Below are 23,829 nucleotides of genomic sequence, written 5' to 3' on the forward strand. Positions count from 1 at the left end.
TGAAGGGCTCTCAGATGACCTCACGAGACAGGACATGAGAAGACGGCCGGCATATTTAGTGAACACGAAATAGCATAAAGGACATCAAAAACAACTCGAAACATTTATTCTGTATACTGATCAAGATGTCTGCTGACCCTATACCTAAACAAAGAGTTCAACTTTTCAAAAACAAGGGAAAAGATGCAGAGGTGAGGCCTGAAATGCTTTTTGAGAAGGTCACATGAAGTAGGAAAACAGCATGGTTCGACTGTTTTCTAGAAACCACGCCGTATATTTATATGTAATGTGAAAACAATAAGACATGATGTTTTGGTGTTTCATCTGAAGTGTCACGATTATCTGAAGTATTTTATCTTGTTAAGTGTGTAATTTGATAATGGTTTGTGTCATTACTTTTCTGGAAAAAGGTCATCGACATCTGCTTGACCCTCAAATGATTCATTGAAACGTTCACAGTGAACTACGTCCTTATGATAACCAGTCATTAACGATTGTTTTCGTGTCCTTTTCTCACTAATCTTCAATCATGGATAGTATTTGAATTAGACACCTTACTAACAGCTGATCGTGGCTGCAATGATATGGGCTACAGTGAACAAACTATGTGTGTCCTCGGCATTACAGCAACAAAGATTGGTGATTGTGCCTGATAATTATTAATGCAAAGTTCAGACATGATTCATTGATTGCCTCAGGTGTTTGGAGTGTACTGTTCATGTCAACACTTGCCCAGTGTTTGTATTTAGCATTCAAGCTTAAAAGGATCATATACTCAACTATTCAGTTAGCCAAGTAGCATATATTTGTATGGAATGTCTGTATGCCAAAAATATGTGTACAGTTTTTGACTTATGTATAAGGAGTTGGTTCTTGTCTGTTGTTCATGTCAAGTCTGTATTATGTAATATGAAGATTAACTGTGACCTTAATCACAAAATCCACAGAAATTATGTAATGTTCTGGTACACTTACATCTGCCCTTTGCACCATATAATCCTTTGTCACATTTATGCAGTTATGTGGTAATGTGAGTATAAGGCTTCTGATGATTTCTGCTTCAGGGCTATTTAATCACAAATAGTTAGTACTCTGTCACCTTGTGACCAGCACCTGATTCTTTACAAATAACATAGGGCTTCCATAAAATATAGTTAGAAAACTTTTTACTTAATATTCTGTTTACAAACACGCATCACTCTAATTATGGCAATATATAACTCCAGTGGCAAATGGCACCAGGAGCCATAGAATGCAATCACTTGCTTGTTGTTGCCTTCTATTATTAAGTCCCATTCTTGCAAGCTCCTAATCCTAGCATAAATTTCCAGACTAGCTTGTCCCGACTTATTTTCCACCTGCCCTGACTTTGTGACATAATCATGATGTTGTAATTATGCAAGAATAAATCAACATGGTACTTGATGTTAATAAACTTAATGTTTACTGGGTTATTTATCAAAATTTAATAGCTACATTTTGAGTAGATATGAAATGAAATCCAAGGTTTTTTGCAGTTTAAAACAGAAAAGTATCTAAAACAAGTAAGATGCAATGATTTGATAGCCCAAAATGAAAACAGTCTTGTCCTGGGCATCAAGTGATGGGATTTTTGAATGGCTGTTAAATTTTGAAACAGTAATAAAGTAGTGTTAACTTTCTTGCCTAGTTATCACTTTTCAGTGAATAGTTCCATAGATATTTATGTCAAATACCTTGTTGATTTATATTCCTTCATAATTTCACCATCATCATTATGTCATAAAAATCAGGGCAAGTAGAAAATAAGTCAGAACAAATTACTTTCTTAAAGTCATTTGCCCTGTGGCAAGTGGCTTCTAAAAAAACTTTTGAACCCCTGTGTGCAATAACAGGTGTCATTTTCAAGACCTCCTTTGAAATCACATAAAGAAACATTGCCACAGAGGCTCATTTGATATTGCTGGAGTATTTCTGAAATCAGCTATGACCAAACACGCTAACTCAGAGGATCATTGGACATGGAATCGACAATGATATGAAATATGGTTATAATATGAAATACTGCCCATAGTATCTCCTATTGCTTCTTTCAAAAATGAAAGCAGTATGTATTTAATTTGGGACATGGAGTATGTTACCTGTTTTATCTTCATGTACAGAAATAGGGAACCATCAGTTGATAACAGTTTTTGTGATCAACATGCCAAAACCTGAAAAGTAGTTAAATGTGTACTGTAAGTCTATCATAAAATTACTTCAGAACCTGAAAATAATCAGTGATCAAATAACGTACCCATAACTGACCTTGCATTATAGATACAATAAATGTTATTGCAATTTTCTCTTTGCATCCATTCCATGTGTTTGTGCACATTGGACACTCATTTTTCTTTATGTAAACCTCTGATGTGATCTGTTTTTGTAATGTCAACATGACATAGTGCTGCACGGCTCAAAGGAATGTTGTAAATGTTGTTAGAAATTAAGGGAAAACCATTACTTTGCATATTATTGTCAGTTTGGTAAAATTGCTAAAAATATATTAGGTGAGGTGAAATTACGTCACACTTAAGAATATTTTTGTTCATATGACGATGTGTATGTTTGGCTACTTGTACTAGCCCAGACTAAAGCTGGTTTTGTCATACTAGCTTATTGAGATACCATGCTGTAGTAAGCATGAATACCCCACCCAGACACATACTGACTAAGAGCAGCCCAGTCCTTGATGTACCCATTAATGGCGAGCTCCAGGCAGTGATCAACAAATACCATATTTTGTGAAGGTCGGGTAGATAGGCCTTCACTAACCCATGCTTACCATAAAAGGCGACAATGCTTAAGACAATGATTAACATAATCAGGTGATCAGGCTCGCTGACTTGGTTGACACGTCATTGGTTCCCAACTGCGCCGATCAATGTTTATGCTGTTGATCACTGAATTGTGTAGTTCAGGTTCAATTATTTACACCCTTATAGCTGGAATATTGCTGAGTGCAGTGCAAAACTCACCTCACTCACTCACTCTGACCTGTGAAGGTCCCGGGGTAGAATAGGTTTTCAGCAACCCATGCTTGCCACAAAAGGCGACTATGCTTGTCGTAAGAGGCCACTAACGGGATCGGGCGGTCAGTTTTGCTGACTTTGTTGGGACATGTCATCAGTTCCCAATTGCGCAGATGATGCTCATGTTGTTTATCACTGGAGTGTCTGGTCCAGAATCGATTATTTACAGACCGCCATCATATAGCTGGAATATTGCTGAGTGCGGCGTAAAACTAAACTCGCTCGCTCACTCGAAGCCTTCCACTCCCTAGGAAGACACACTGACCACTACACAACAAAGGGTGTGTCATGCCTCAATTACATTTACAATGCATTCTCAAGGGTGAATATAGTTAATTAATTAATTGTAATGTATGCAGATGTTATAATGGTGAGTCCTGGAACTTTAAGAACAGATTAAAATGTAAATGTTTCTGTCTTGTTCAATTGCATTATGACCTCAGAAGTTTGAAAATATTGAAATAAGATTTTTGCATTTGTTTTCTCTCTCTTAGCAGCGCTTTATTGCCCAGTGGTGGCTAAAACATAGGATGCTGTTTGCATATATGTAAGCTTGCTTGGTCACCCTCTCCTGTCAAATCACTTATTTGGGTCATTTTGCAGTTACTATCCTCCTGTGACTCAGAAAAGCAAATAAGAGAGAAAAAGATTCAGTGCAGTTTCATTTCTTTAATAATAACTTAAGCAGCACCACTAGTAACATGGCATTTAATCACGTGAACAGTGACACCAACAGTCACTTACAATGCTGAATCAGTCATTAAAATTGCTTGTCTCTCCTCTAAATTAAAAAAATACATCATGTCATTTAATTTTAATGCAGCTTGTGCTCTTTAGTATTGATACATATTTTGATGGTCATCATACAGGTTTCTAGACTAAGTCGTTGCAACACAACAGTGTCAGTGGCAGTAGTTGTTATTTTTCTATCCCTTGATTCTCCGTCTATAATAGGCTTAAGTTTTCTGAGCATATGAAGGGATATGGCATCAATAACATTGATGAACCGTACCATACCTCACCACTCTTATAACCTTCATCTTTATGTTGGCACCATCCAACATGTTTAACATAAATGCTGTGGAAAATAGATACTCTTCACATGTTTACTTAGTTCCTCATATACAAGGAGATGTCCATTTCCTAACAATTGATATTTGGATTAATTTAACCTCTGGGCTGGTATCTACTGTGGTAACCATGCAGTCCAAATATTTTGTTTTCCCAAGGATAGAGCTTATATCGTTATGAAAAGTTCCAACTTAAAGGAGTATCATATTTTATGATTAGGTTTGTGACTTTGTTCTACTGAACCAGGCATGCTGTTGTATCAAAGAAAATGTCAGTAGAAAGGTTGAAATGTTTACTGACAGTGTACATCAGGAAGTATGTTTTATTGACTTCAATAAGAAGCAAGATGGTAGTTATGTCCACATGTGTTTTATATCCTGGTTTTGTTGATTGCAGGAGATGCGAAGACGGAGGACTGAAGTCACCATAGAGCTGAGAAAAGTGAGTGTTCCATGTATGGTCACATGATCATGAGTTGGAAGTTAGCCAAGTTAGTTAAGAACATTTAAACAAATTTTGAAAGATAAACAAAATGAGGTGTTGTTTGTTTTTGCTCTTGAAATATATCAACATATATATCTTGTTTTTGTGGAAGAGTGAATGAATGTTTTGTTATGAGACCATGTCGGACTTAACACCATGATGTATTTAATTTCTCATAATCATGAATTCTTTTGTACAACCATGTTAATGTTTGGAAATATTGTTATTGTTATATTGTTTCGAACTACAGCTGCTGAGTTAGAACATCTGTGAGATACTCATTGATTTATGTTACCATCAACTTAGCTGACAGTATCATGTGTTAATAAATGAGAAAACAATGAATTCAAAGGAGCTTGTGGCATTAGTGCAATGCTAGTATCGTGTATTAGTAACAAAATGTGGAGTGAATTATATGTCATCTGATTTTAAAATTGTTTCTGCCACTGCATTGACATGTGGTAAAACTTTTAAAAGTATTTGCCTTTATATCTGCTTTAAAAGCAATTTGATGTTGGTTGGATGTTTATCCTGTGTAAAGACCTATTTTCTGGCTATTACTTTTAAAAAGGAATTGAAATGACAACTTGCAGTAGTTACTGTACTGACACATCTCGGGGTCCTTTCTCAAAGCAACCTTTACTAAGGTTAACTTTAACTCCCAGTTTTTCACACTGCGCTAAGGTTACTTAAGTCTGTGGTAACCTAAGTACACTGTTAAAGAATCGGACTTAAAGTTAATCTTAGTAAAAGCTGATTTGTGAAAGGAGCCGCTGAGCAATAATATACGATTTTCTGTTATTTTCTTGTGTATTAACTTCAGGATTTTGACACTTTGGTTGTCACAAACGGGAAAGTGTTCGGTGAGAAATATGAATGCAGTTTCTGATAAGGGTTTTCTTTGACCATATTTTCACTAATCATGTTGATGTGGACAAGCCTAAAATTCTGATTGTCTGGTGGATGTAATAGTTTCCTGGTTTTATTCGTCAGTGAGCACATTAAAAAATGCTGCTGCATGATGTCATTTATTGCATTTTCACATGCAGACATTTATAAAGAAGGCTTATGTGTAGAGAATATTTGTGTTAATATGTTGAACAGAAACCTTATTATGAGCGTTTGATAATACCTGTATCAAAAAGAAATAGAAATGGTGGTATGGACAGCCTAGGATCTGCATCCAACAAAACGCAATCACCACTGATAAAGATCTTGTATTGCTGTAACCACACATGTCAAGAATGTCATTCTATCACACTTACCACATTTTTATTTTACCTAAGGAAAACCATTGCAGCTTTCAAAACAAAGTCAACCAGTCTGATACTGTTTTAGAAATACTTGGTATGTTCCTCCTGTTATAGTTATCAATGATTTTCAAAGTTGACCTTTCTTCTAGCCCTCATCACTGTATACCTGTTTTAAGACTCAACATCTTCCAGAAAATGTAGCACTAATGTAGTTAAATTATGTGGGGTGTGCTGGATCTGACCCTCAGATTTGGGGTTACAATTTTGTACCAAACATTCTTATCTATAGAAATGTGTTCCTAGAAGAAAATCTGTTTGTTGTATATTAACATAAACCACAACACTGCAAATAATGCAACACATCACACAAATGTGAGGTTTGTTTTGTTATCTTTATGACCCTTCACCATTCGTGGCAGAAGAATGTAATGTTTTGAAGATGAATTAGAAACATTTTCGGCTGCTGAAAGGCTGTACCTGGTGGTTTAAGATGGGGTCTTGATTACATCAGATTTATGTTGAAGTTTGTAATCTGTCACGGTCAAACCAACTCAAACCATAGGAATTTTTTTTTGTGATTCCTGAGAGAAGAAAGCTGTTGTTTTCTGTTAAGATAAATCAATCATAATGAAGTATCGGGCGCTACCTTGTTTGAAGATTAATTAATACAAGGCCAGACTGATCGTGAAAATGGCTAGCAAACCTCCGAGTTGACTATCTGCTGTGAGAAACCTAGACCAATGCAATCTAATATAGGCATAAGGCTTCATTACGCTCATTGCTGTGAGATCATAATTCATCTAAGGTGCATGCATACATCAAGCACTGATGATGAGTGGGAGTTCCCTAGGCTCATAAACAAGGAAAGGATGTAAATCATTTAGGGTAGTCCCATTTAAGATTAGTTACATGGCAATATAGGGCACTTTTATGTTGACAGGCTTCACAGGTATGTAGTTGCATATTCAGGACTCAGTTTAAAGAACTTGTTTATACTTGTGACTGATGCATGTTTAAATAACTAGCTAGTGACACCAGACAGAAACAGATTGGTCCAACAATGTTCTAAATGGAAGTCGTGCATTCTTCGAATGCGAGAGTAGTTTATAGAGTTTGTTAGGTAGTAAAGCTTACCGGCACTGAGTAGAGGTGTTCTGTTGAATTCTTGAACTCATTTGTTATTTGCGATTGCTAGCATGAACTTTTGTTAAAAGATTGCTTTTACTTCAATTTATCAGTTGTTTTCAAAGCATTAAGATGGACTGTGTTTAGACGAGACTGGTTAGGTTGAGACTGTGATCTGGTTGTCATGATCAATATATGTCAAAAACTTACTCTGTTATTGTTTCACTGATTATTATGAATTTAAAAAAAAAAGACTGTTGTACATGGGTTTTGTATGGTAGTGATGTAAGTAGGGGTTACTTAGATGAAATTTCTGTTTATTTTGTCGCATGTTTTTGGTTTGTTTAGAAACTTTTGTAAGGAATTAATATATAGGTAAATGAACCTTTCATATTGTGCATTGTTGTGAATCATTAAAAATGTTCATCCAGTGACTTTCTGCACATTGTCTTTAATAGACAGTTTAATAATTATTACCTTGTTTCAGAATAAACGAGATCAGCATGTCCTAAAACGGAGAAACGTCCCTGCTCAAGACAGTACAGATTCTGATGACAATGAAAAACCTACAAGCCAGTCTCTACAAACAATTGTGTTGAATGCCTCAAGTCCAGATACAACTGTTCAACTTAGTGCTGTGCAGGCTGCTAGGTAATCAATCAGCAGGACTTCAATAGTTGATTGTCTCATTTGGTTAAGGTGTTAGCTTTGCATGCTGAACTGGCTTAGTCTCGGTCAGAGTAGGTCATGACCACCTATTGCTTGTAAACAGCTGACTGGTAATATATTAGGTAGTCAAGTTCTGGGACATTGTTGAATATCAATATATCTTGATCGCAACATTGAATGATACAGAATGCATGTGTATTGTTAGTTATATGGTACATTCTTGGAAACCCATTGATGCAACTCTGATGGGAATATTTCTGCTGTAGCTTTACACCAAGGAATTGTCTAGGCTTTCAGATAAAATGTCCTTTGCAAGCAAAATCTGCAATGGCTGTTATGTTCAGTTATCTTTTGATATGGTATGTGAACCGCAAATTTGACAAAATGTAAAACTGAACTTTTAAGGCCTTGTTTTGACATTTTTGTCCATGTAATAAGGCCATCTCTACATTTCCTACATCCCTGCCGTGCTCCAGATAATTTTTCAATTTGAATGAGTACAGTGTTGTTGGAACAGATAAGTACAAACTAAGGCTGTTATGGTACACAAGCATATTTGGTGAATCAAACTGTAGCCCTTCATGAGTTCAATTTCTTATTCGTGGTCTCCAGAACCAAAAGTGAATTAATGTTTACAATTTTTTAACAGAGCATGTTTTACTTGAGCCCTTATGTCCTTTTTCAAAGTGAGTTAAACAAGAGTGGAATATGCACGAGCCTTGCAGTTGTGCAAGTCATGTTAGTTTGCTAAGGCTGCACGTGGTAGTGTGGACGATAACTATTTGTCTATTACATACCAAATTTGAGAGTCATGTCAGATAACTGGTTATTACTACTATGAATTAACAGTCAACATGGGGGTTCCACAATGTGCACCAATCCCTTGACTATACTATTGTTTTCATGAATAATTATTTGTATTCATTACCCAATATTCTTGGCACGTATCATGTTTGCCACATAATGTATTTGTTGCAGCTATATTACTACTTTTTGAAACCACCTTCTTACTGCTCTTGCTCAGAATTGACAAGTATTGATATGTTATTCCACCACTATCATTCAAAGACTTGTGCCGTATGTTTGCATTTTGGTGTTCTGTATAGTAAACCTAACAAGATATTTTAGGAAATTATCATTAGTCAATGGCAATGGAGGATTTGGACAAAATCTGTTTGCTACTGACATGACATATCTGACTTGACAACGTATCTTCACAATGTATTGGTCAGTTTTCAAACTTTCGTAAACTTGACATCTCATAAAAGCTTGCACCTAGTGTCTTCATGTATGTCATTTCAGGCATCATGTATGTGACCAAGATATAAAAAGTATTAAATGTGTTATAAATATTTCATTCTTTAGGGACAAGGGACATTGCCATGCTGGTGGCCAATACTGGTTGCTGTTTAGTCAGGTGCTTTTTTCTTATCTGTGTTTTTCAGTCTGTGATGTCTTTCATTGTTTTCCAGAAAACTTCTCTCAAGTGATCGAAACCCTCCTATTGATGATTTGATAGCCTCTGGAATCTTGCCTATTCTAGTAGACTGTTTGCTAAAAGATGACAAGTAAGTGCTCTCATTAATTGTCTCAATGTTTGTAATGGATGTCATTCTGTTTATGGCATAGGTCATTGAAGGCATAATGTAAACTAACAATCTAAAAGTTGAAATACAATTTTTTAATAAATTTTCAAATCAGTTGTGTTTTTGTTGGCATATCATTAATTTTTACAGCATAATTTGATATTGGAAACTGATTTTTCTTTCAGTCCTTCTCTACAGTTTGAGGCTGCATGGGCATTGACTAACATCGCCTCCGGAACATCGCAGCAAACACAGGCAGTGGTTGGAGCAGGTATGTGTTTTGGGACACTACTTCTAGTTTGAAATACCCTGTGAAAATCTGGGTTACAGTTAGTTTTTAGCAACAAATCAACAAATGTGCTGATTGTCAAACTAGCTGATTTGGGTAAGGCATCACGTCTCATATAGCTAGAGCAAACTCTTGATGTTAAAGACTTTGTTTTTTATTCGCCACAACACCAAAGTCACGGAGGCATATAGGAACGAGTTCTGTCCGTCTAGCAGTACATTCGTCATGCTTTGTCAGAAGCATATCTCCTAAACTATTCATGAAAGCTTAACAAATCTTAGTACACGTGTCAAGCATGATCCTTACATGTGCCTTTTGGGAGATACAATTTTCCAAGGAAACGACTGAAACTGACTATGAGGATGTCATCTTGTCTGGTGCAGATCTCCCAAACTTTGACTTTATGAAACCTGATACACATTTTTGCCATGTTCACCATGATCCCTAGATTTGCCTTTAGGAAGTTGCACCTGAGCATTACTTTTATTTGTTGTTGTTTCCATGACAACGAGTTTGACTTAGACTGTGACTGAAATTGGTGGTAGTGTTCATTTCCGGAGCAGAACTGTAAAACTTTACAATGCTCTCCTTCCACTCTGCCACATGCACGCTAAAACATTGACATACAGTTATCATAAATAAGTAGACAAATTCATGAAGAGTATTTTACTGGCTGGGGGAATATTGATGACTTTGTCGTCTTATTGTTTAAATCCCACAAGCCATAATTCATGAACAGTCCCTTACATTAGTTATCAACCTTGTAAGTAAGACGTATAATTGTGTGTGTGTGTGTGTGTGTGTGTGTGTGAAAATTCTATTCATTGTATTAATACTTAACTGCTGTTTATAATTTCAGGAGCAGTGCCGCTGTTTCTTCGTCTCCTTCACAGTCAGCATCAAAATGTTTGTGAACAGGCTGTCTGGGCTTTAGGAAATATTATAGGTACCTCATATGACTGCATTGCTTTAAAGTTTTATTGTGGCATAGTTCATGATATTGTGTGAAGATTATCATGTCATTAGTACCACAAATGCATTTTGGCAGCAGAATATAGAGAGTTATTTCATTACTTCTGAAAACTTAAATGTTAGCGTCTCAGTTTTGGATAAGTACAAAGAAACCAACTGTTCAGTAATTATAGTGTGAATCATATACCATGTGTCATATCAGCACAAAACCAGTAATCAGCACAAAACAGAGCAAAGCAAGTCTATTATTTGAAGGGATGCTTTTTCCAGATAATTGTATTTAGTGGTCTTCAAGGTCCAGTATTGCTATATGAGCATGAGTTATCTCCCCTAACTTGGCAGCGTGCAGAGTTGCATCATGTCCATACTTAGTATAAGCCACACGCATGTGGTTCCCTTTTGGCAAGTACATGACAAACCACAAAATCCTGGCAGGACAAGTGATGTCTAGTGGTGATGTTTTGAGAGTAATCTCCATCCAGAGCAGAGGTGTTGAATGAACCCATGATCCTAACAATGAAGAAACTTCTGAAGGAACTGATTGTAACATTTCTTGACATTTAAGTGTTTAAAATGCTTACTTATACACTCTTTCATTATTTCAAGTGGGTTATCATGTTCTTGCCAAACTGATCGGTTGATGAATTTTGATATTCCACAATCCATCCAATTCTTTCATGAAAATTCTTCTTTTATGACTAAGCAGGTTCTATGCACCGAGAAACACATTACTTAGAAATTTGTATGATCTGGATTGTACTAAAGCTGAGATATACAACAAAATGATGGGTTATCGTTTTGGTACAAATATGTCAAAAATGTCACATTTTGAGGGATTTCACTCTACACTCACATCTTACAAAATTACAGATACAGTAATCTCAGACTTTTTGATTAATATTTTGTTACACAGACTAAATAACACGAAACAAACGTACCTTAGCACTTTTCATGAAATTTGATCTCACACATTGTGTGTGGCATGTGCACTTTGTGCACAATGAACTTTTCTTTTTGCATGTTTTTGACACTTGATATTGAAAAATGAAGACCAGTAGATTATTCTCTAGACTCTAAATCTGGTGGAAAGCATGTTAATTTCAGTATAAATTTTGCCTACGTCATGGCCCCAAAAGTCAGCCATTAATGTTAGCTGAATGTTGGATCAGATGTGGAACAACATTCCCCAAGCTTTCTTCCATCGCTTAGTGTCTATGCATCATCGCTGTCAGGTCTGCATCAACGACAACAGTGGAGTTACACGTTACTAAATTTGTGAACCAATTTTTTGACACTACATTAATTTTCTTCAAGGACGTCACGATGCATATTGTCAAGTCTAATACATTTCGATATAATCCTGCCAACAGTTAAACAGTGATCACGAAACACAATGATGTGGGTTAACGCAAACAGAAATATCGATCCTTGTGCAAGAGTATGACAAGCTCATTTTGACATAAAACTGATAACCAACACAAAATGTTTACAGTAGGTATCTTCGAGTACATAAAAACACAATTTCCTGCGAACGAATCATGTTGCATCTTTATTTGCTCACTACCAGAAGTATAAATAAATACAACATATTTTTATTGTATTTCAAAAGTCACACTTATGTTTTTCATGAATGACTAAACTTTGAAAAGCAATTATCTCGAAAGTAGGAATTTGTGGGTTATCACCATCTTCTCCCGACCCATTCATTTAATTATTGTTTATCACAGTGTTAACATTTCTTGTCCTGTTGCAGGCGATGGTCCCCAGTGCAGAGACTATGTCATAAGTTTAGGGGCTGTTGCCCCTCTGCTTGAGTTCATCAATCCAAATATCCCTCTCCCCTTCCTGCGCAACGTTGCCTGGGTCATAGTCAACTTGTGTAGAAACAAGGAGCCACCACCACCCGTAGACACCATTCAAGAGATTCTCCCTGCACTCTGTCAGCTAATTCACCATACAGACGTAAATGTAAGTGCACTCTACTTGTAGCCCCATAATGATATCTTCAACATTATGTCTCAGATAACATTTTTATGGTATTTTCTGAAGCTGGAGGGAACCAGTTGCAACTTTTACCAGCAGTCTGAGGCCTAAGTTAATCATTTTGTGTTGGATGAAGCTAGTGGAGCAAATTATCCATATAATGACACTCAGATTTACTAAAAATGATATGAAGACTCCTGTTCAGGCGTTTAACTGTAGACATTATTGGCACAGGTTTCACTGAATTTTTCTTTTGAATATGTCCTTAGAATTTCCATGATAAGAAAAAACTGAAGACATTTAAATACTGTACAAGTAGATTTGCTATTTTGAACATTAATGTTTCTTGGATGAGCAGCTTTATATTCACTAGATTTTACCCTAACATAATTTGGTTTAAAATTATGTCACCTGAGAACCTCAGGATTGAGAGGGCTATCAAAGGATCATGTCAAAAGTGGTCCTGTACAATACGACTGAGTAAGTCACAAATGAGAATTTTGTGGTTCAGCTCCTGTCAACCTTTTGTCTATATTTCCTATTTGTTTCAGATTCTGGTGGACACAGTATGGGCATTGTCATATTTGACAGATGGTGGCAATGACCAGATTCAGATGGTTATAGACTCGGGGGTTGTTCCTTTTCTTGTACCGCTGCTAAGTCATCAGGATGTTAAAGTTCAGGTGAGATGTGCAGTGGGAACCTCTTTTAGTTTGTCATTTATAGTGGTGTTCCCATTAATTGAAATGATTGAACATTGGTGGCAGTGATGATATGACCAAGCAATTGATGTCATGTTCTCATCGAACGCAAACAATATTGGAACCTCTGTTTCAGTGTTTGAAACACTTGATGATGGAAGATATTATTGAAGTTGTCAGGGCCTGAAAAGGGTTTTTCTTTTCTTAGAAAACTCACTTCACTACATGAAACGTCGTGACTGAATATTTCTTGAAGACTTCAGGAAGTTTATGTTCATGATACGAAGTAGCAATTTGCATCATGTTATACATATTTGCAATAATAACCTGGATAGGAAAATCTGAAAAATGATGCTAACCAAATTTACTTATGTTTGTATGTTGTTAATGAAGTCAGTTGTGATATTTCAACCGATTCCCAACACTAGTGATACATGTGTTCAGATGAGACATGCATCGAACTGTGCAGTAGGAACCTCTTGGTATTACTAGTCCATGAATAAATACTGATATGTAATTGACCTGGAGCATCTGCTACTGTTTGTGTTACATACAGCATGAAATGTTTAAAACTTTACCAGCTTTACCCTTGGGATATTGTTGCCAATAAACACTATCTGGCTAGTTTTAATTTTATTACCAGGCCCTAATATTGGTGCATGGTGAGCAAGAAGTGTGGCGTTGACAGTGATGTTTTACATTGACAGACTGCAGCATTGAGGGCTGTGGGTAACATTGTCACCGGTACAGATGAACAAACACAAGTGGTGCTAAATTGTGATGCACTGACACACTTTCCATCACTTTTGTCACATCCGAAAGAAAAAATAAACAAGGTAAGAGGTCACAAAAAGATGCGTGAAACTGTGCAAGTAGTTGTACATATGTAAACACTGTGGGTTGCTAGAACTGTAACATTACAGTGGGACTGATACAATCAGTATCCTGATACAGTATGTTTATTTCTTGATTTCATAATATCAGTTTGTTTACAAGCCTGAATAATTTGTTTTCAAAAGTCAGCAAAGTTATTTTACTTCAAAAAGGTACTGGTTGTGATATTTATATCCTACCAGTAAATACTATGGAATATGCTAAGACTGGTTCTTGAAAATATCTGTATAAATGTGATGCTTTTTCTGTTTGTACACAGTTTGTAAAACTTGATGATTATGTGTGTTTATACACAGTTGTCTAAACCCATTTTGTGTGTATTGCAGGAAGCTGTCTGGTTCTTGTCAAATATCACAGCAGGAAACCAGCAACAGGTGCAGGCAGTGATAGATGCAGGGCTCATACCCCTGATCATCCACCATTTAAACAGGGTAAGAAATGTTGAGTCTCACTGCTCAGGGACCACTTTGCCCCTCATCTCAAACCATTATTCCATGATTGTAGGGTCATTCTCAGAGTCAGCCTGATTAGCTCGGTGTCATAACTGAACTCAGTATTTCTCTAGGATGATAAACATGTTGGATGTAAGCCAAGTTGGGCTTTACGCTTGCAAATAGGTGAATGTTTTGTAGTGCTGAAATATTGTTTCTAGGTGCATTCTAGGTCAACTAGCACCAATGTAGTATTGAAAATGATCAAAAGCTCAGATTCACAAGTGTAAATCTAGTCACCTTTTTCAGTAAGATGATCCTAATTAGATTTTGCAAAATATTTGATCGTGTTTAAAGGTACTGTTTACACATAAACTGATGAATTGTAAAACACATTTGTAATATTAAAAAGAATATTGTCATGAGCTCAATAAATCGCGAAACTCAATGAAAATTGGCGAATTCTTTTGACTCTAAAACACATCTGTAGACAAGCATGATATTTGCACATGCTTGTTTGATGCAACCACATATATGTACATGGCATATAGTGAATGCTTAAAGTGAGTCTATATAGATATAAAGAATCAGAAAATAAAGGAAATGTGTACATTATTTGCTGTAACCAGAATATAATTAAGTTGTTTACATGCTTTTTATTTCAGGGTGAATTTCAGACTCAGAAGGAAGCAGCATGGGCAATAAGCAATTTAACAATAAGTGGTAGGAAAGAACAGGTGAGTCTTTCAGCAGCAGCAGCAGCAGCAGCAGCAGCAGCCCCTGTGGTAATCAGGGTAGGCCTGTAGCTTGGCAACAGAGGCGACTGGGTCCCACAGTAAGGTGGTCAGACGGTCAGGCTCACCGACCTTGTTGATGCATGTAGTATCTAGAGGTTATCGGGTTCAGACATATGGCTGGAAGTTTGTCTTTAAAATTTTGGAGAGTCCTGTCCTAATTGTGTTCTGCTGTCCATGTTTTGTTTGTGGAACCTCTTGAAAATTTAATTATGTAAATTTAATGTCAGTTATAGTGCAGGATTGGTATTTCATGTGAACATTTTGGCATTAAGATTTCATTTGGAATGATTACGTTTTGTTATGCAGAATGCTGTTGTACAAGTCAGTCTTAAAACTAAGGTGATTGTAACTCCCATACCTGACATTTGCTAAGCATTAAGATTGCATTGTTCAGTGACACCCAACCTGTGAAAGTCCGGAGTAGAATAGGCCTTCAGCAACCCATGCTTGCCATAAAAGGCGACTTTGCTTGTCACAAGAGGCGACTAACATTATCTTGTGGTCAGACTTGGTTGATGCATGTCATCAGTTTCCAACTGCACAGATTGATGCCGAGTGCAGCGGAAAACTCACTCAACTCACTCACCCAGGTTGTAGTTCATGCCTTGTTTGTTTATGTTTTGATACTGATGTTTCTTCTTCGTCAGGTATCATATGTAGTACAACAAGGCGTTATACCACCCTTCTGTAATCTTCTTGGGGTCAAGGACACACAAGTTGTCAATGTTGTCCTTGATGGTATCAACAACATCCTGAAGATGGCAGGCGATGACTTGGAATCAATCAACCAGATGATAGAAGAATGTGGTGGTAAAGACACTTAGTGGATTGAGAGTGATCTCCCTTCATAAAGATTTATTTATGCTGTCTGTATGAGATCTGAAAATAAAGTGGCAATTGTTAACTGGTTTCATTTACTTTGCGTGACAACATAAGTATAATGTTTCTGTAATTTGCTGTTTTATGAAATTCTGTAATGATTGTGTTGATTTGAAAGAAAAGCGCCAATTGGAGAACTTCAGCAGCTTGTGGTCAGATTTGTAAATGATATTTTAAGTTCTGTTTGAAATGCTTCATTACTTGTTTACTATGATGTTTTTGTTCCAGGAAAATTAATATGGAATCTTTACGTTTCAGGCTTAGACAAAATTGAAAGTCTACAGAATCATGAAAATGAAGAAATTTACAAACTTGCCTATGAAATTATTGATCACTACTTTTCTGGTGATGTAAGTATACATTTTGCATGTGCTCAGAGTTTGACAGGCTGCAAGAGACAAATATTTGGATTGGGTTGCTTTGAGACTTGATCGATGTGCCATTGCACCATTGTTAGTATGGATCATTGCTCGTTATGGCAAACACCAGATTGTCTAGTCGAATGATTTTATTCATCTGACATGAATGGCTGTTGCTTTGCTAAGTGTTGTGCAAAGAAAGCTGATCTGATTATTGTGTCCTGGCATTGACACGTGATTGTGCTTCACTGAAGCCATCTCAGTCACAGAAATGGATCTGCTAATATGTTTGGCCTTCTCAATCTGACCAGTGAAGATCTGGTTCAGTGATGGTTTCTGTATCCCTTACTTGTTGTAACTGGTGACTAACAGGATTGGGTGGTTAGGCTTGTGGACTTTGTTTACTCATGGCATTGTATCCTAGTTGTGCATATCTATACTCATGATGTTGATCACTGCATTGTCTGGTGCAGGCTCTATAGGTAACAGACCACAGCCATATAGCAGGAATTTTGCTGTGTGCGGTCTTAAACAAACCAACCTTCTCAGACACAGGTGTTTGGTGTGTTGAGCTGTCATTTACAGGTGTTTCATGTGCCCAGCTAACATTTGCAGGTGTTGGGTTTGTTCAGCTAACATTTACAGGTTTTCGGTGTGTCCAGCTGACATTAACAAGTGTTTGGTGCTTCCAGCTGACATTAACAGGTGTTTGGTGTATTGCTCAGTGCAGCATTATGCAACAAACACATCTCCATAATGCTGATTCAAGGCAGTATCTTTCCTTGAATTTTGTCAATGAATAATATCTAATCTTATATCTTATTTGAGAATATGGCTTTCATTTCTGCAAACTCTTACATTACTGTATATGTTATAGATCGAAGAAGAGGCTTTACTCCCACAAGCATCAAATGAAGGATACCAGTTCGACCCCAATGCCCAGATTCCATCGGAAGGATTCAAGTTTTGACCACAGCTGAGGACACTAATTAAATTGTTGCCATATTAGAAGTTGTGGCACCATCTGTGCCACGGCTGTTCCAAGTTGGAGATCCTTGCCAGCAGACAAACGTTTCACCCTGGCATTCGAAAACTTGCTTGACCCAGTGTAAGTGATGTGGATGAAGAAATCTTCTGTTTCCATCTCATCAGTGCCCCAAGATTAAGTCGCCAGTGCGGGAATGAGGTCAAAGATGTGCAGGCATATGTGCCCGGAAATTCCAATGAGCCCATCTGGAATCTGGTGACTCCGATGGAAACTCTAAATCTATTTGAATTCCCTTAGAAATATGAGTGAAGGAAAACTGATTTCACAGGGGAGATATTTTCGAGGCATGAATTGCATGCATGACAAGAAATTGTTCGTGGTCCCTACAAACTACAGCAGTGAAGAAACTGCTTAGGTATTCATCCTGGACTTGAGATGAAAATATTAAGATGATCACTGATAATGATACCTACAGAATATTTGAATTCAACCTAAGACTGCCTACCTTACATACACATTCACGAGATGTAACAAGCTTCCACCAGGCTTAGCTTGTCAAACCTGAACTGAAGGACCTTGTAGTGTGCCAATTAAGTTTGGAGACATTTTGGCAGTAATTGACAACCATGGACAATTTTGCTCAATGCTATTGTATCTCAATGTTGGAACCTTTTCTCTGCAGTGTGGAAACTGTCGATGGTATGCAAGACAAACGAGAAGCATATTCTGTGACTGAACTGTTGGAGCCTATGTTAGGTTTTAGGATATTTCTTGAAGCGACACATTTCCTTCTTGTAGTTCTGCCTCAGTGCACTGAGCCTATGTTTTAAAGTATGTCCACAGTTGCTGATGTCGTCATGACGATGCTTCCACTGCACATTTGAGGACAGTTTGTATCGGGAGAAGTTGAATCCTACTGGAATCAAATTTTAATCAACTGATTTGATCTGTTGTTTATTTAAAAGTACTCTAGGTATTGTCTCTATCTTTGTAGGTGTGTCTTGTTCCATTTCCACTATGTCTTTTATTTAGTTCATAGTCTGGATATTTTGTTTTTCAGTGATGCCCATTTGTGACAAAGTATTAACTTATGAAATTGCATTGTGCCTTAGGACTTTTCTAAATTGGAAGTGTTAAAGTTCATTCATTTTTCTACCAAATTACTTGTATTCAATTACTTGATGTTGTTTTTCTGTCAGGTTTCCACATTATTTTGACAAGAACATATCATTCCAATTTTGTTGATACCAACAGCCACATGGTTGAAATCAAAGCTAAGTTGAAAGGTAGTTGGACCTGCATTTCAAGCTATTGAGGGCTTCCATTACACACAAAAAGCTATTTTGTTTGCAGCCATGGTTTTGGACATTGAGATTTTTTGAGAATTAGTTTGATATGTGAATAAAAATAAGCACCTGTTATGTTGTTTTGTAAAGTGGTTCCTGTTAATTGTGAAATATTAATTCATGTTTGTTTTTAGGGGTGTAGTTGTTGATTTTTATTTGGATGAAAACCAAAGACCAGTATACCCTGTTACCCACTTAATAGAAACTCTTTGGTTTTTTAAAAAATTGACGGAGGAAATATAACTGCTGTTAATTGAAATGTCTTTTTGGGTGGGAAAGTGTAATGATCCTCATAAAGAGATGAAAAGCATTTGTATATTCAGTAATGATGTGAAGATGAAGATGCTGTGATACGCTTCTGAAGATGAAACAGAAAGCAGGGTCACAGGATGTAATGGAATGACAATCTGAGCCTTTGTAATTGTTAGGGTGAACCCTCAATTACAAACAGGATAGTAATAAGTATCACATGCAAGTATGAGGCAGATGGCAGGCTAATAATTATCTTTTTATTTAATCCTTGTAAGATGTTCACTTGCATTTGTTGTCATATTTGGTGCAAATGCCTACAGTTGTCAGTGTAAGGGTCTTGTTGACCAAACATTGCAAATAATGGTATGCTTTTATTTATAAATGATACAAACAATTTGTCTGTGACAAGACTTAGCTAGTAGGAAGTAACAGTATGGCACTGTTCTATGGTTTTAGTTCAACTAAGGTGGTTTTACAGATAAATTAAAACTGAGTATCTGACTGCTGATGTGTTATAATGATGGGATACAGTCTCAGGATGTGGCCATGACCTCTGAAGCAAGGTCCTCCGTTGAAGTGGCTTGTCCCATGTCCCTAATGGCAGTTTGATCAGCTTCACAAACTGATGTTGTGAAGATGGTGCAACAAGTACATTGTGGTTTTGTTGAGAATGAAATATATTTCCTTCAGCAACAGCTGCAGCAGATATGTACAGACACTGAAAAGGAAAAAGAAAATGCCAATTGTATCTTTTGATCATACATAGGTTCACACGAATGTGGAAAATTCTACGGAGGCTTTCATTATGCTTTGTGGGTATTAGTTAATTGATAGCTATATTTCTGCATACTTAATCAAGTAGATGTATCGAACTTATCACTGTTTTGGGCAAGAGGATTTATTTTTAAGAAAATACCTTTTCTTTTAGAGTACTTTTTAAGGTGTCTGAGGAGTGTTTAGATGTTAAACATATGGTCACAACCTAAAAACATTTAAGTGCTTCATTGGTTTTGTTTGGTCTAACCACACTATAATGGAAGGTGTGGGACCTTGCAATATCAATATGAATGCCACCCATTTTCAGGGTTCTTTAGGTGTGCTAACTGTAAAAATAAGAACCTTGAGTTATGAGAACATATAGTAGATTGGCTGTCTTTTGTCTTACATGGAGTTTATTCAACTAATGCATTAAGAACGGTTGTTATATTATTAGTGCATTTCTTCACTTGGTCCAGGGATTTGTCGAGGATTTCACACTGACTCCTCTTTGCAGCCAAAATGGGGAAAGGTCATGTTTGTTAAAAAAATAGGAGTTTAAAAGTCATATATTTCTGAAATGTACAAAGATATTAAGTATTTCATTCAGTGCAAAAATGGTATTGGTTATGTCAGCAGTTGAAAAATACCTCTGTTAACAAAATACAACTAGTTATCATTGTACTTAGTAATATTACTGTGTATCCTGGCAATATCAGTGTTCCTGTTTTTGGACTTTAAATTGACAGTTGCTTCATACCTGGGGCTGAATGTTGACCTCTTTGCAGGTCTAGATAAATCCCTGGCCTCTATTTACAAAGTGATATATGATTGCATTACAAGGCGAGTGATATTGACCGACCGTATTACACAGTGAAAATGAGCAATAGGAAAGGTGTGTTTTTTGAAAATTGTTATACGACAAGATTTGTTGAGTCACTTTCCAGTGTAAATATGATGGGAACAATGAATACCATGAGTTGTCCAGAAATACGACAGAGGAGGACACAATTTGAAGGGTAGAATATGGCATGTTCTGTACACAAAGTCTTATTTTCACGTTGTGAATATGCCTTGTACATTGTGTGCTGTTGTGTCACTTGTCCTCTTTCATAATATATGCCAGGTAGTATGAGACCTATCCTTAACGTCAGGGCTGGCATGTGAAGGGAAGTTTCAGTAAAACTGAATCAATATTATATTTAAAACAATAATCAAAATGATTGTGTAAATGTACTTAAGATATCTGGCAAGCCAAAGGACCAGGATATTTACACATTTAGTTTTTATTTAATATTTTGCTAATGTTATGTGAAATAGTTGACATGACCAAATGGATGTGCTTTGATTGATTTGGGTTGTTTTTTTTTTCTAAATGACTTTTTGGTCAGTTTCCTTGGATTCTGTTAATGACTGACATGGGAGAGCAAGCAGATTGTGTGTTCAGGCTTGGTGCCTTAGTGGATTACACACAAGCCTACTCCAGTGGTGTTTGTCATTGCTCACAGCATCAATCACTTGGGTGTCACTTGCAGATTTTGTTAATTTTCAGACTGCTGTCAATATGGTGGAAGCAGAGTGCAGTGTTAAATGGAGGAAAAAGTAAACTAATATAAGGAATTCAGGTGAAGGAATAATCCACTCTCCGGTGAACAAGGATCATGTTTCAGTTACTGCTAAAGCATATCGATTTGGTCATGCAGTGATTTTCAATAAGGCAAGTTCATATGAGGTTGATGTAAACATATCTCATCTTCTCAAACAAATTATTTTACAGAGAAATGAGATTAAGATATGGGAGCTTTATCCCAAGTAGATGCCAGCAAGATAATTAAGGATAGGTTGTTTTGGCTAGTCTCACCTTATTTTGAGATTGGCTACCCTGTTATGCATAACATGTTTTAACAAGTCCATTATACTGATAGTGATTCAACTTGACCTCTTCTGGTGATTGCCATTGGATCATTTCTGAAATGAGACGCTTGCCTAGCCAGAACAGCTGCTACTGTGTCATTATGTTGAGTTCCCAGCCAAACCTAACATTATTTTAATGTTAAAATCATTGTTTTTTTCTGAATAACTGTTAAATTGAGATTACTAACCTCATAAGTATTGTTTTACAAATCTCTATGAACAGAAACATATGATCAAGCTTCAACAATGAAATTATTGAAAATTGAAATAGTTCTCTCTATTTTTTGAAAATTTATATTTTTGATGGTTTAGGGAATATATTGAAATTAGTCTTCCAAACATCAACAGATAATAGGAATAGTGCCAGAAATAGGAAAGCCGTTTTATGCTTAGTTTGTGTGAGATCTCTGTGAGGCTTTGGCTGAAGCTCCAATATGGCACAGACAGATGTAGAAGCAGCTTGCTGCCACAAGTGTCCAAGCACGATCAAAACACCAGAGGCACATTCTCAAACTTTGGGGGTCTTTTTGTGGGAGGGCACCAGCTCAAAGCATATATAGTTTTAAACTTGTAAAAATAAATGCTACCAATTTTGTGTATTTCGTGAGCTGTTCTAAACAGTTAATCTTTTATACTGAATTGTTATGCAGAAAAAGTTGAAAACTCACTGCCTTAATATTTTATTTAAAAGAAATACATTGAAATGGTCCAATGTGTATTATGATGCTATTGCTATTCATGTGCCAGGGGAATCTATTGTTGACTTGCTGACTGAATATATTCAAAGACTTATTTAAAATGCTGTTAATGGACCCGTTTCCTCATTAACCTCTTCGTGAAAACTTGCCCTAGATTGGTCATGTGAGGTAAAAATAATATCCCATGTTTCATGTCCGATCCACAATATTGTGCAATCCCAAGTCTCTATACCATAACTGCAGTCATAATTATTGACAATATATATTATGTATTTGTCCTGTGACAAACTAATGTTATCCTTAAGGTTAATCAAATGGTTGCATTAAAGATCAGTTGATCGACCGCGCAAGGTAAAAATATTTGACTATGATGCTGTGTTATGATGGAACTGGCCCTATCTGAGACCAGTTGAAGCTGCAAGGGTTAATGGTAGATGGGTTGCTGACAGTAGAGGGTTATCCCAAGTCAACATGAAGATTCCCCTTGCAATTGAGGCTGTTTAAGACACAGCCAAGCCTGGATGAGCCCATGTTGTTGTGTATATGCAAAAATACCTTAGGTTCACCTTATCATAGCCTGAATTATTCAGGCTTTGGGGATACAGTACATGACGAAGCATGGTGCTTCAAGTTTTAGTTTCTCTTTGTCTGAATATTCAGGTTCACCTACTGAAAACTCTCCAGGACTTGTCTGCTTTGTAATTATTGAACCATGTTGATTTTTGTTTTCAAAAGTGGTTGCCATAGCTACGTTCGAATGATAGTTGCAAAGGCATCCTTGTACATGTTTAACTTGAAAATAAAAATCAAGTATGAAGAAATAAATATTTGTTTCCTTGTTTGAAAATCTGCCTATGCAGGGTTCGTTTGGAGCAGTTCTTGAAGATCCACTCTTCCCAGCCGATCAATTGAACAGTCATTCTCAATGAAACTGCACAATTCAGAGAAACCCAAGTCAAGTCATTTCAAGAAAAAAAAAAATTCCCAAACTACAGCATGTTTATGGACAGTTTATACTTTTTCAGCACGCAGCTATCATGGGTAACTAGTAGTATCAAACCCCTTGAAACAATTAACGTTTGTTCTTGTTTTGATTCAAACATCGAAAAAGGAAACAATTCCTATGGAAATGAAAAAAAAAAGATTACTCAGTGAAGCATATTTCACACAGTTTACTCCTCGGTGAATCCAGAAAAGACAAAACACTCATACTACATTTATTGTATATCAAAATAGTAAAATCAAACTACGCAATAACGTTCACTTTCACGAAAACACCAAGGAATCGCACAAAATGGGAATGAATATAGTTTAGCTTTATCCGTTAACACAT

General features: G+C 36.6%; 1 protein-coding gene across 1 annotated transcript; it reads left to right on the top strand.

The window, feature by feature from the left end:
• The first annotated feature begins 12 nt into the window (after positions 1–12).
• Positions 13–23,321, top strand: LOC137281892 (importin subunit alpha-4-like). Its single transcript, XM_067813595.1, has 14 exons — positions 13–191; positions 4,518–4,562; positions 7,470–7,633; positions 9,124–9,219; positions 9,423–9,508; positions 10,386–10,472; positions 12,252–12,466; positions 13,033–13,164; positions 13,890–14,018; positions 14,403–14,507; positions 15,173–15,244; positions 15,952–16,114; positions 16,442–16,533; positions 17,420–23,321. The coding sequence occupies exons 1-14, from the start codon at positions 126–128 to the stop codon at positions 17,510–17,512; spliced, it is 1,545 nt and encodes a 514-aa protein (XP_067669696.1). The 5' UTR covers positions 13–125; the 3' UTR covers positions 17,513–23,321.
• Positions 23,322–23,829: the final 508 nt, after the last annotated feature.

This window comes from Haliotis asinina, chromosome 4 (assembly GCF_037392515.1).
Source record: "Haliotis asinina isolate JCU_RB_2024 chromosome 4, JCU_Hal_asi_v2, whole genome shotgun sequence".
Classification (NCBI taxonomy): domain Eukaryota; kingdom Metazoa; phylum Mollusca; class Gastropoda; order Lepetellida; family Haliotidae; genus Haliotis; species Haliotis asinina.